Source organism: Corapipo altera, unplaced genomic scaffold (assembly GCF_003945725.1).
Source record: "Corapipo altera isolate COAL_440 unplaced genomic scaffold, ASM394572v1 55, whole genome shotgun sequence".
In the NCBI taxonomy this organism is placed as follows: domain Eukaryota; kingdom Metazoa; phylum Chordata; class Aves; order Passeriformes; family Pipridae; genus Corapipo; species Corapipo altera.
The window spans coordinates 7,924,660-7,938,219 of record NW_020884882.1 but is presented as its reverse complement, the minus strand read 5'-3'; the positions used below and the strand labels follow the sequence as shown (position 1 = coordinate 7,938,219).

At 44.0% G+C, this 13,560-nt stretch overlaps 1 protein-coding gene across 6 annotated transcripts in view; it reads left to right on the top strand.

Annotated features, from left to right (window-relative positions):
• The window catches only part of GRIP2 (glutamate receptor interacting protein 2), a 276,332-nt gene extending 270,478 nt beyond the window's left edge, over positions 1-5,854 (top strand). For 4 of the 6 annotated variants that reach the window (XM_027640504.1, XM_027640505.1, XM_027640503.1 and 1 more), the window contains 2 exons: positions 1,118-1,264; positions 3,719-5,854. In XM_027640504.1, the coding sequence (XP_027496305.1) occupies positions 1,118-1,264; positions 3,719-3,916 (345 nt within the window). In that variant the 3' untranslated portion in view covers positions 3,917-5,854. Of the gene's footprint in view, positions 1-1,117; positions 2,930-3,718 lie in introns of all 6 variants that reach the window. The other 2 variants (XR_003527203.1, XM_027640507.1) reach the window with 2 other exon arrangements.
• The last annotated feature ends 7,706 nt before the right edge of the window (positions 5,855-13,560 follow it).

Below are 13,560 nucleotides of genomic sequence, written 5' to 3'. Positions count from 1 at the left end.
CAGAATGCAAGCAGGGAAGGGAGCTGAAGAGTTTTCAAGAATTTGATTGTCTTTTTCTTTCCTAGTGTGACTTTAGAATAAAACCTGCAGTTATAGTAGATGGAAAAAACAACCTTTTCGTGTTTGATCTGCTTTTGCCCTTCAGGGCATGGCAAATGTGTATTTAAATAAAACTCCTTTGTACCTGAAGGAGAGCTGTGTAACTAGGCATGTTATAGGGTGACTCTTCATCTGGTCATCTGGTGTTGGCTGTTTGGAAATGAGGTTGAGGCCAGGTAGGCTGCTCCTGTGTGTCACCCTGAGCATTGTCCTTCCCAAGGACTGCACATCCATGAGGCTTACTCAGCCAAGAGCAACTCCAAGTTATGGAGTTAGAGCCACAGTAGAGATGCACTCCCAGTTCATGAGAGGCAAAGGGAGATTTTGGTAGTGTTGGGGAATCAGTTGTCCCTGGTTCCCAGTGTTACCTCATGGCAAGACACATTTCAAGCTGTGCTCTCCTCCTCTAGAGAAGGCCAAAGTGTGATGTGCTCAAGGGAAGGGCGATGATGTTATGCATTTCTTGTCCTCAGTACGTCAGCACTTATTGATATGAGTTTTCTGAAAAGAACTTGTGAATAATATGCAGAATTCGAGATGCTCCTGCTGAGTGATGTACTAAAAATGAGCTGTTTTCACATTTCACTAACTACATTGAAATTTCTCTGAGAACATGTTAATTTTTCATGTGGTGGTCTGGCACACACAGAGGGTACATGGTGTAACCTTACTCCATTAATAACACTTTTTTGTTGCTCTTTGGGTGAAACAGCAGATGTCTGTATTACCCTGCTTGTGTTTCCTTCCACATCCAAGGGTGAGGGACTGTCGTGGGGTTGGTTTTATGCCAGTCACCAAAGCAATTCGCCATGTGATCTACCTGAGGTGATGGTGTCAGGTAAATAAGGCTCAATCTGTGTTAACTGCACAGGCTAAGAAAAATCTGCCCAGAAGACACAGAGCAGAATTTCTGTAGGTCTGCATGCATTACCTGTTCTGCTGCCAACCTGCCAACCCTGCACATCACCTCTTTACTCTGCTGCATTAAAACATGCTTTGTCTGTTTCTACCTCTCTAGATGACACTCCACAAAGACCCGGAGAGGGAAGATTTTGGATTCAGTTTGTCGGATGGCCTGCTAGAAAAAGGTGTCTATGTAAATATGGTCCGTCCGGATGGGCCAGCAGATCAGTGTGGCCTCAAGCCATATGACAGAGTGCTTCAGGTAATAAATGCAAAATGCAGTTCTGGAGACTGGGACGGAGTGAATGAGTGGCTGAGAGGAAGAGAGAAGTGAGACCCATCCATGACAGCACTAACTTTAATGAAAGGTAATAGTTAGCCAACTAGGTGAGCTCTTAGCCACCAAGCACTCAATGAGACCTGTGTTTTATAATAAGAAATCACTAGGTAGTACCTTCAGGTGGTACCCCAGGCAGTACTTCTATTCCAGGACACAGCCTGTCCCAGCACTGCCCTTTTTGAGCTTGGACTGCTCAAAACAAGCAAAAAACTGTGTTGCTTCCTCTCCTCACCCTGAATCCTTTTCCTGGTTTTTGGATGAACCAGGTCGTGTGGACTGATACATGTTCCTGTGAAGCCCCTTGCAGAGTAAAGTAATATTCATGAAGTTCTGTGCATGCCTTTGACAACTAAAAGAGTTTTCTAGGAAACACATCCTTCAAGCAAAGTGGTTTTTTATGGATATTTTTCTTTGAAAGACACTTGATCTGAAGTAGGTGATGCAGAAACAGAATAAACACTCTGGCCAAAAGCACAGTCTGTAATGTGTGTCCTGGACGTATCAGACTACCAGAGGGACAGAAAGAGCGTGGTGAGTTTTGGAGATTGGAGAGGAGCTTTATATGGATGAAAACAAACTATTTTAGCTTTGGGGCAACTCAGCAACTGAAGGAAGTGCAACCTCAATGGAAAAATTGCCACCATTTGGAAATGTAGATATTGTGACCATATTTGGAAACACTCAGAAAGATGTTTAGTTTTACTGATTTCTAGGCGGGGGTTCTTAGCAGTCAGAGTAGAGCCAGTATTTTATGTACATCAGGTAACTGGAGGACTGGCAGCACTGTGGGGAACCTTGTTTAAGCTTGTTATGGTCTCTAGCCAGTTGGCTGCTATACAATTACTCCTTCTCAGCTTCAAATAAAAGATGGTGCAAGAATGAACAAGAAGCTAATTAGGCTCTGGGCTGCCTTTCTGTTCCATGTTGGATGTGATGCTTTTTTGCGAGTGCCAAGGGCTCTGGGAGGTGTGCCCAAAATCCTAAACAGAGCGGCATGGAAACTTTCGACACCCTTCTTGCACATGCTGTGCCGCACAGCTCACACCTACGAGCAGATGAGGTGATTGCCGTGGCGTTGACGTGTGGAGCTGTGAGTGAGGGATTGCAGACCTGGTACAGGCGACTGCCCTCCAGAAGTACAGAGGTGCATTGCTGAGGATGCTTCACAGTGCTGCTGATCGTGGGCACGGTGATGTGCCTGAAGGCCAGCGGGACACCTTGTCACTGCTGTCACAGACCCTCTGCCGCTCGGCTGGATGGATTAACCGGAGCGTGGCATTGTAGTAATGCCACTTCTGCACTGGGACTGCCTGGCTGGCATAGAGCAAGGACAGAGCAAGCTCATTGTTTATCTCTCCTTGTCCATGAGTTGGGTAGAAATTGTCCCTTGTTACTACTCTGTAAGGAGCAGTATTGGGGTCAAATGTGTGGACACAGAAGGACACCACTACCATCAGAGAGCCCAGCTATGTGGGCATGAGTTAATTCTGGGAAAGGGTTTGGAAGGGAAGAGTTGTATGGACTCATCAAGCCCTTATCCAGAGAAGGAAGCAACACCTGGCCCAAGGGATTATGTTCACTCCGAAGGTGGGTGGGAAATCCTTTTCCCCTTTCTCTGCTTCCTTTCCCCTGCTGTTTGCCAGCCTGCTCCCTCCCAGAGCTCTCGTGCCACCAAGCCCAGGTGTTCTGTGAGCTGTAGGCAAGAGAGCTGGGGTGGTTTCTGCAGATGACCCAGCCCAGAAATGTACTGGAAGGTCTGCAAGAGCCAGCAGTACCTGCTTTCACTGTTGAATCCTATGGAGAGAATTTGCAGCTGCCTCTTGAGCCCACATGAAACGCATCCAGACTCCTGTGAAATGAAGAATGTAAATGGGGAGAGGAAAAGCAGAAACTGTTCAGTATAGTCTCAGTTTACTGCTGGTTGAGCTGGCAAATGGTTGCCAGAAGCCTCATGGCTTTATTTGTTTTCTAGGTGCTGAATACCCAGCACCACAAATTTAGGTCCAGTAAAAGCCATGATGGCAAAAATAATCATGGAAAATGGCAACCTTCTTTCTACAGGCTTGAACTGGAGAACTGTTTTTGAACCCTGCAGTGTTTAATACTTGTACTACTGCCCCAGGCACTGGGGTTCAGGGGTCATGCCTGATCCAGACTTTTTTCCCCCTTCCTCTGCATCATTCCTCAGCTAAGCAAGGATGCTCAGTCTGAAGGGGTACCTCCGCTGTGCTCCATTCTGAACCTGGAATCAGGGACCCCCAAGCGTTGTGTGTTTTCCTGGGTGTGGGTTTAGCACTAATCTTTACATTTTCTGACTAACAAACATGATCTTTCTGTTGTTCCTCCCCATGGCACATCCTAAATCCATCCCCGCAGGTAAATCGCATCCGAACAAGAGACTTTGACTGCTGTCTGGCTGTTCCCTTGATTTCGGAGGCTGGAGATAAGCTGGACCTGGTGATTAGCCGAAACCCCTTGGCACTGGCTGCCAACGCTCCCTCGGAGGGGAACAGAGAGCTGCCGGCGCAGGTGTCCCTCGGAGCCGAGGTCAAGGCGAGTGTCCAGACGCTCTGAGTGGTGGGAGCAGAGCAGATGATGCCCAGGGCCTCTGCTGAGCCGTTGTGGTATTTGGGGTGTTTCTCCTGGTTTTTGCACTGGTATTTGTAAATGCTGTGTGTACCATAACCTGCAAGTGGGGAGGTGGGTCTTCAGTGAGCCTGTGGACCGCCAAATATTGCTGGGAAGGTCAGAGCTGGATGTGTATCTGGGGGCTGTGGCAGCGATGGCAATGGGACGAGCTGCCGACGGGAGGAAGGAGCATCCACAGCCATCTCCCATGGCAGATCATCCCCCTGTGCCTCAGCCATTGAGTGTGCAGGGTCCTGCCTCCGACATCCTCCTCGCCCTGAAGGCCTTGGCCATCCTATAAACACACATGGTGCTATTATGTTCCTTGTTTGCTCAGTTAGTTGCATACAGCAGGACTGAAATGCCTTTCCTTTTATGTTGTGCCCATCTCCATCCTTCTGACACTCCTGACAAACCAAGTCCTGCAGCCCCTTGCACTCCCGGTGCAGGGCAGTGGAGAGCGCTGGCTAAAAGACATTTCAAAATGTGCTGGAGAGTGGCTAGATTCAATTCTTGTTCAAAAATTGGTATTTGAAGCTGCCTCCTGACAGCCCTGTCCACACTCCCCCAGGCCTGGCTCACCCCACAGTGGGATGAGGCACCTTGTCTTGGCATGGATTCCCATGGACAATGTGGTTACCTGTGCTGCAGTACTTAATACAGAGTAGAGGCTGTACCCAAGGGTAAAAGTCTTGAGTACCTGCTCAAATCCCCAGCCACCTTGTTTGTCTGAGCTTTATGTTTGCTTGCAAACCTGGCCTGTGCCTGCAAGTAAACAGCAGAATAGTGAATTCCCAGAGCTGCCCCTGATGTTTTGAATTAACAAAACCATGTCATCTCCCTTCAGGCAGTGGCATGACAAGCCCTTTGTTAGGTGGAGGTTATGTCCCTGTGTCCCATGGGGGTTGGGCAGTGTGTGTTTGCCTGTTGCTGGCCTCATGTAGCTTTGCAAGCATGATGCTCCCCTCCCTCCCCAGAGCCCCCAGCCCTGCCTGGAAGAGAGGCTGTTATGTTTGCATCGGTGCCCTCATCTGCCTGCCATGTTCCACCTATTAGCACTTTATGATGATGTCTGTGTCCTGGTGGTGGCATGATCCTGGCATCGCTTTCTCTGGGAAGGCTGGGGCACAGGGGAGTGGAGGAGCCTGTCAGTCGGACACCGCAGCCCCGGCACCGCGCCTGTTCCCTGCTCACCCTTTTGGCTCCTCCATCACCACCTCAGGGGGTGCCCATAGGTTGTTGGATGGGTGTACAGCACATGTGTGTTGCTTTGCTGAGCCAGGACTTCTCCCCCCACTGTCTGTCCCTGACATCCCTCTGTGATAGCACAACGTATCAGGGTGTTTTCTTCCAGACACGTGCCCGGCCCCATCCAGCTATTTGTCGTCGTAGCCATTTTCTCTTTGAGTATGCAATATCCCATACCATTGCTGCCACACCTAGATAATGTGCCATAACTGATACTGTGGAGCATTGACAGTGCAGCCGAAAGTGTTTTTATATGCAATATTCTGAGCAGTGGAAGCTCACTGGGGTTTCTCATAGGTTTTTAATGAAGACTTTTATTAAAGGCTTTAAAAAAAAAAAAAAAGGAGGAAGAAAAACTTGGTCCTTGTATCCCTTCCTATGCATTTTGAATGATATGAAGATGAAATGCATTACTTAAATGTGTATTTTTATCCATATATTAGAGTGTATTCCTTGTAAAGTATTTTTATATGCTAATTTTCTTATGTATCTATGAAAGCACAATATTTAAAAGTACAGCATTTCAAAGAATATTTTAGTCCTGTTTTGGACCTATTTGTAAATCTCTGTATTTAAATGGGATTGCAATGACTTTGACTTTTTTTTTTTTAATTAAATAAAAGCAAATGAAATGCATTTGTTTTGGTTCGTGTCTCTTTCTGCTGCAGGACAATAGTGAGGCAATGCTCTGTTTCCCAACAGCATTTTAACTTGCCAGAGGACCCCTATTTATGAGAGACCTTGAAGGACAAGGGGAGGACATGCAGAGGGTTTTTCTGGGAGGCCACTCTTTGTATGGCTACCAGCTGGGGTTGTCTCATGTCACCACACAGCTGTGGGACTTCCCTCCCTGTGCACATGGAGGCAATTTTGCTGTAGCTGGTAGCAGTAAGAGCTGGAGATGCACATGCACGTGCTTACAGCACTGCTTGCAGCTTTTCCGCACTGGAAATATTGTTGGGTTGAAGCTGAGCTACTTCATGACAAAACAGTGATGCAGCAAAGCACATGGTTGCTGTGACATGGCAGTATTTGCAAAGCTGTGGTTAATCTCTGGGGATGGGTTAGAAAACTGCTGGAGGACAATGTGCTGGCAGGAGATGTCCCATCTGATGCTCAGCACCCTGCGGCTCCAGTGGGGTGCCTTGGGGAGCTCTATTGTGGTAGCCAAATTACGCCACCCCTGAAACTAGACATGCAAAGAGATGACTAGAGCATGGTGCTAATAACACCAAAGTCATGGGTTTGATCCCTGTATGGGCCATTCATTTAAGAATTGGACTCGATGATCCTTGTGGGTCCCTTCCAACTCAGAATATTCTGTGATTCTGTGACTGCCATGAATCCAGAACATAGCTACTTGTGTCCCTGTGTTGAGAATTTCTTTCCTGTGCTATTGCAAAGGGGTTTGGGGTGCCCCTATGCTCCCAGTGTGGGCAGTACAGGCTGGAATACTCCCTGGATAAGGCCATAGGGAATCTCTGCTCACTGGCAAGGAAAGGGTGAGCTGGGTTTTGCAACCCTTCATGGCCAAGTGGGTAATGCAGGAATTTTCGGAGACTGAGCAGGGTACGGAAATGCTCCTGGTTAGACCTGGGGAATCATTGCCACGTAAACAAGCCTTATCTGACAGATTATCTGCCATCTCTGGCTGCCCTCCTGGGGCAAAGACTTCAGAACAAGGCCCTTCGCACATTTGGCACCAGGGCCTGGCCAACCAAGGCACTGGAGCGATGTCAGGTTGAACCAGTGCCCGTGCAACGTGACCCACAGAGTTTTGGTGTGTACCAGGTAAAAGGTTAACATAGTGCTGCTCCCCTGCTATGTGCCTTGGTGGGCAACATCTCCTCCTGCTGATGTCACCTTTTATCCCGTGGACTTCAGCTGATGGAAGCAGCTGCAGCCTTGGGCAGGTGATGGCCACCCATGGCAGGTAGTTGAAACCCTTCAGCAGCACCTCGTGGCACTCAGTGGCTTTTTTTAGTTCCTTGTTTATTTATTTTAACCTGAGGCACATTGCAGTTGCTGTCTGTGCTGCTATCAGGCTGCTCAGCCCAGGCGTTGCAGGTGGTGCCAGTGAGAGGAGAAATCCCTGACAATCACACCCAGCAAAATAAGCAATCAAGCCAAAAAAAACTAACTAAAGACAGCTGTGGGGCTGATCCTGGGCATGGGGTGCTGGAGGCTCAGCAGTGATATTCAAATGCTTTGCTTTTCACAAATAGTAGCCACCTACATGTTGGGTTTTTTTTCTTTCCCTACCTCAAATCAGGACTTAAGGAATGGACTCTCTGCTTTAACCTCCATCTGTTTGACTGAAGAGGTCATCAGCGAGCTTGAAATAAGCAGTCCCATACACCAGGAAAATAAATGTTAGGGGGTTTTTTTTCTTCCTATTGTGCTTTCCTGATGTATTTGAACCCTCGTGGTAGTGGTGTCATGCATGGGCTGGGCACTGGTTGGTCAGAGGTGAGAAATGGCTTTTGCATCACTTGTTTTTCTTGGCTTTGCTTTTTTACCTCTTTGATGTTCTTTGTTGTGGGTTCTTTTAACCCTTTTTTTAAAATTATTAACCTGTCTGTATCCCAACCCACGAATTTTTGCACTTTTACCCTTCTGATTCTCTCCCCATCCCTGCTGGCTGAGGAGATGAGTGGCTGCGTGGGGCTGAGCTGCCAAAAACAAACCAACCCAAAACAAGTAATAAGTTTAAATGAAGAACTGAGCTACTCAAACACCAAAAAAAACATCAGAGAGCATAGCTGGTTTATAAAGGAAAGTTTTATTTTCAGTTATAAGGTGATTACAAACTCATCTAAAAAAGCAAAGATGACTTAAAAATATCCATATACATTTTATTTATCTAAAAAGCAAAACAGAAACTGCAAAATACAAACATTTACCATATACACAAAGGTTAGAGGGTTTTAGGATTAAATTACACTCCAGGATTTTTTTTTTCAAATACAAATATTCCATTTTGGAACACACAAAAAATGTTGTAAAATGTTTTAAAAATATTTTTAATGTTTTTTTCTTTAAAAAAAGTTTAGATGACATTTTTAAGGAGGCTATTGTTGTCCTCGCCTCCTTGCTGTATGTGCTACTCATCACATTACTGTAGTCACAGTTGCTAGGAGTTTAAATAACAAAAAAAAACACCACTGTTTTTTTAGCCAAATACATCAAACAAGATGGACCACCTCTTACAATGTGAAGTCCCTGGCAACATTATCAGGTAACAATCACAACATTACACTGGAGAAAAACAACATCCTATTGAACAACAAGCACTTCAGAACAGTACTGGGATGCTGTGATGCTGAGAGACTGGCGCTGGCTTCCAGGACAGGAGCAGGTGACAAACTAACTCAACTTGCCCCCTCAGGATTTTTTTTTATCAGCCTCTCAACATGATTTTGCCACTGTTTGTGGTTTTTTTTTTTTTCTCTTTATATATTGAAAAAAAATTTCAAATCTTTTTAACATCTCAACTGCAGAAGCAGGCAGAGTTAGAAACGGCGTGTATCGTGCTCACAGGGACTCTGCTACAGGGCTGAAGCCTCCCCCCACATATGCACACACACAGAGCACCTGCACAGCTCCTTAGCAGAAATCAAGTTTCACTTTTTTTTTTTAGTTTTTTCCCCCCATTATTTCTTCTGATTTCTCAAGTCAGGCCACATTTTCCCTGTGCTGCCAATGGGAAAAGTGGGCAGCACCATCCCGCTGTGCACTGCAGAGCCATGGGGAACACGCCTGCAAAAACTTGCCCCTTTCCACATGCTCTTTAATTTACTTTACTCCTACAGCTTGAGGTAAATAAATTCTGACACTTTTACTGATTATTTCAAATTAGGACACAACAGCTGTGTCTGCTCTGACATTCAACAGTCCAGCAATACCAGCAGGGTCAGGCTCTTTTCCAGTCACAAACCCTGTCACTAAAGTTTTCCACCTTTGATGGGGATGAGTGGGGTGATTTGTTTTCTTCCAGCAAAATTTTGAGCCTGCCACTTTTTTTGGTGAAATGGTGTCTGAAGCTACTTCTGCTCCTGTTTTAGGACATGGGTAAATTGAAATCACCAATTCCCACTGACAATTGGAAAAAAAAAAAACCCCACAAAATGTGACTTTTTCTATTTATTTTTTAATAGAAACAAACTAATTGAGATTTTTCTTTTTTTAACAAAGAAGCATTGTCCGTATAAACATTTATTTTGGGCTAGCAGAAAAGAGCCACAATCCAGTGGAGGGTGCAGGGCTGGAGAGGGCAGTTTTCCAGCAGTGGCTGGTGCTGGTTATACTCAAGTCTTTCTTGAGCAATCTTTCCCATAGACTCAAACTGACCATTAATACCATAATAAAATTTTTGTGACCAAAATATGGAGCTCAGGGAGCCTCTTTTGCATTAGTTCATGGGTTTCTTAAGTGTCAAGTATCACTGAATCGACTGAATACCTTGTTTCTTAAGCTTACCTTTGATTATAAGAAATAAAACAAGCTACCAGGGTCTGACAGTACCTGACCTTTGCTCATGCAAATATACAAATACACAACTACATGTCAATCCTAACCACAAGGCTTTGGATGCTGATTTTGGAGAAAACAAGTCCAAGGCAGCTGCTTGAACCCACACCACACCCAACCTTCTATGCCAGGAGCCATGTAATGCCTACAAGGAGCCAGGACAGCTTTCAAGTCCAACCTTAAGGCTTCCTTGGAGGGGCCATGGTCCAGGATTTTGTCATTACTTTCCTTCTTCCACCACCTTCATTTAGGAGAGACCATTTGGACATGCTGGTAGGTTGGCTCTTTACAGGCAAGTGGTGCCTAAACCTCCTCAATCCTCATCCTGAACAGCTTGGCAAGACTTACACACATGATTTGCAGCCTAGGAATAGAAGCAATGTCCCCACTGTGTGCGTGCATATGAGGGTGGAAGATTTCATCTACTAGACTACTTAAACACAGATTTATTTTTATTCTTTTTACTGAAAGTGAGCAACTTCCATTGAACCTCCTTGGAAATGATGTCAGGGTCATCTTTCTTCCAAGTGTACTTGAGCTGCTTAACTAACTTTTCCACTCCATTCAATGCACAGCTTATTTAACATTTTATATACATTATGCCTCCACGAGTGATCTTGCAGTGACCACAAGACGTGGAAGCTAATAATCAGTTATTCAAAAAATGTTCAAATCCTTCTCCCATGGATGGAAGTTTGCCATTGATGCAACAAGTGGGAGCTTTGAACCCAAGTGTGGCAAGCACAACCTCAACGAAACTGTAAGTCTCCTTAGCAAATAAAAACAGACCAGGAGGAGACTTGGAAAAGATTTATCGAATGGAGATGTCCATGTGTCTTCAGATGTACTTGACTTATCTAACGCTGAGACAAAGAAGAGGAACCAGGAGCATCTGCAGTTGAGAAAGGAGGATGCACACAGGACTGAAAACAGCTGCAGAAGGTGCGGTCCTGACGGTGACATTAAAGGCTCTGCTGATGGTTGCTGGGTTGGATTTTTGGTTTTTTTTGGTTTTACAACAACTGTAAGGCTGCACTTTTTTTTATTTTCCTCATTTCCTCCTCTCCCCAAGAATAGCAGCGAAAATCAGTTTTGCTGAGCTGTTCCAGCAGACCATTCCTAACTCCCCTCCAGCCCCTAATTCCAGGAGCTGTGCTGCTGCTGTAGGGTGACCACCAGCGCTGTTCTAGATGGCAAATACAGCTGACAGACTTTTGTATTTTCATTTACAACACAGGAAAAAAAATCCATTGTGGACCTACTGTCTCAAACTTTAAAAGAGGACTTTTCTAAGTGTGCGGATCTGTTTGGACCAGATGAAAAGGAAAGCTATGGATGAGAAGGAAAATTAGAATAATAACAACAACAACAACAACAATAAAACCCAGTTCTATTTATAAAATCATACTGTTTAAATACTGAGATACAGACTACTGGTAAAGTCCCTTACAATAGATGCTCATTCAGTGAGATCATCACTAGTGACAGGTGAACTGAAAAGGTCTGGAAAATTGGAAAAAATAAGAAACAGATCAGAAAATCTCATGGGGAAAATGTTCCCCTTTACATTTCTACTATTTCTTGATTACAGTTCAGCTCGAAATAAATACTGCTGAAATTCTGCCGTTTTCAAGCCCAGAAGAACCCATGAATACAAAGGTACATGAAATATGAAAAGGTGTGCGTTTTGTCTTGGTTTATTCTGGCTTTAATCTCAGGGAGCTGGTCCTAAAGATCTCACGCCAAAACTACACTAAGTTTTCCCTGGATCCAAACCAGTTCATCTATGACTAGTCATGATACTTTATAATATAGAGTTCCTCATTTACACAAAACAGGTAAAATAGGTCACAGGAGTTTAAACAAGTAAATATATGAAAAAAATCAGTTGTCTTTGCAGTCAAAATAGGTAGAAAACACAAACTTTTTTAAAAAATTATTTTTTAATAAATTTGGCAGAGGATCATGTTGAAATGCAAATTTATCACCAAGAAAAGTTTAGAAACCTGATAAAACTGTTAGGAAAACCCCCCAAACTATAAAAATGCAAATGTTCTCACTGGAACTCAAACCCCAGATAAAACAAGAGGAATTAAGTATCTATATATTTTTTTTTTAAGGGAAGAGAGAGAGGAAAGAAAAACTGTTTTCCAGAAACAATAATTTCTTGGCTCTTGGTGAGTCCCAGACCTCCCTTGCAGTTGTGCTAAGGAGCACAGCAGGGCCAGAGAAGCTGACACAGAGAACACTTCAATGAGGTTGTTGCATATGTGTGAGACATTTTCACTTGGAACATGGAAGCGACTGATTTGAATGGCACAGTTTGTATCGAAATGGGGCTGGGTTCTAGTTCTCTAGTAGTTGTATATTTAAAGGTGTAGTATTAGCCCTCTGGTTCTTCACACAAACACACTCTTCCCAACATGGGAGATGTTTAAATACCCAGCTGACTTGCTGGAGATATCTTTGATGTAGCCAAACCATTTTCCCCCCTAACTAAAGCTTGTCTCACCTCTACAGCACAAAAGTGATGTGCAAAACTATATAATCTCAAACACAGTTGCATGACAATGTATATATATATATAAAGAAATAAACATCAGTGTTTCATCTGCACTCACAAAAACCATTAATTTAGATCCCCCTAACCTGCTACTCCCTCTTCACCCGTGCCTGTTTGCTGCAGACACTAAATGTAACTCAAAAATGAGAGTCCAAGCTGAAGCCCACTAACAGAGTTATCTTTGATTACACTTCCTTGCCTTTGATTGTTAAAGGCTATTAAAAAAAAAAAAAGCTGTATTCATGTTTCTTTATTTTGGGCACATTTGATGACACCCTGTGGCTCTGAGAATTCCTCCTGTGACCTTCGATGGCTGTTGCCACTTGTTCAGGAAGTGTCATTAGATGTTTGCCATCTCCAGCTGTGGAAAAGTTTCATTTAGAGCTCTCATAATACAGCAGCCAGAAAAATAAAACAAAAGTAACTCTACGGTGGCTGGTTTTGTTGCTGCAACTCAGCTATCTGATGTAAAAATATCTACAAATTCCAACTAGAATGATTTTGAAAGTTATAGATGCAGCCACTTTTTTCTTTCTTTAATAATTATTTTGGTCCATCTCTTAGTTTTAAATCACCCCTTTTCTGTTACAGGAAAACCAACAAGTTAACAAGCGTTTGTGCTGCTGTGGCCAGTTAGCCCATGGGACAAGAAAAAATAAAATAAAACTACTGTGTAGGAATGTTAAGAACTGGTTATGTTCCTGTATAGATAAATGACAAACTCTGCCCTGACAGACTATGCTGACAGCAGAATAAGCAGATACAAACTCTGCTTTTATCAAGCATTTCTTCTAAATACCTTTGGATAGCCTAACTGTGGTACATAACAAAAACTCTCTTCCTCTAATACAATGCCCACTAGAAAAGGCCAAGTTTTGCCAGAGAACTTGTTCCCAGCACAACCTGCTCAAGTTTAAAAAAAAAAAGAAAAAGGCTTTTGTCCATGTTTTGGACAGTCTTCAGGGATCCAATTCCCCATGGAAACATTCACCTGGACCACACGAAGTGGACCCCCCATTCCTACACTCTTTGTAGTGGTTTCTCTTCACTCCCCAGTCTCACCTGGAATGGTACCCAACTCCTACTGATCAATACAAAATATTTCAGTGCTAAATGTTCCCTTTAATTTAAATTCCAAAAAGCCCTGTTTCTTCAGCATAGAAGATTCATAAATACGTCTTCCATCCTCCTTCCCCCCTAAAAATCAAATCAAATCAAATCAAATCAAATCAAATCAAATCAAATCAAA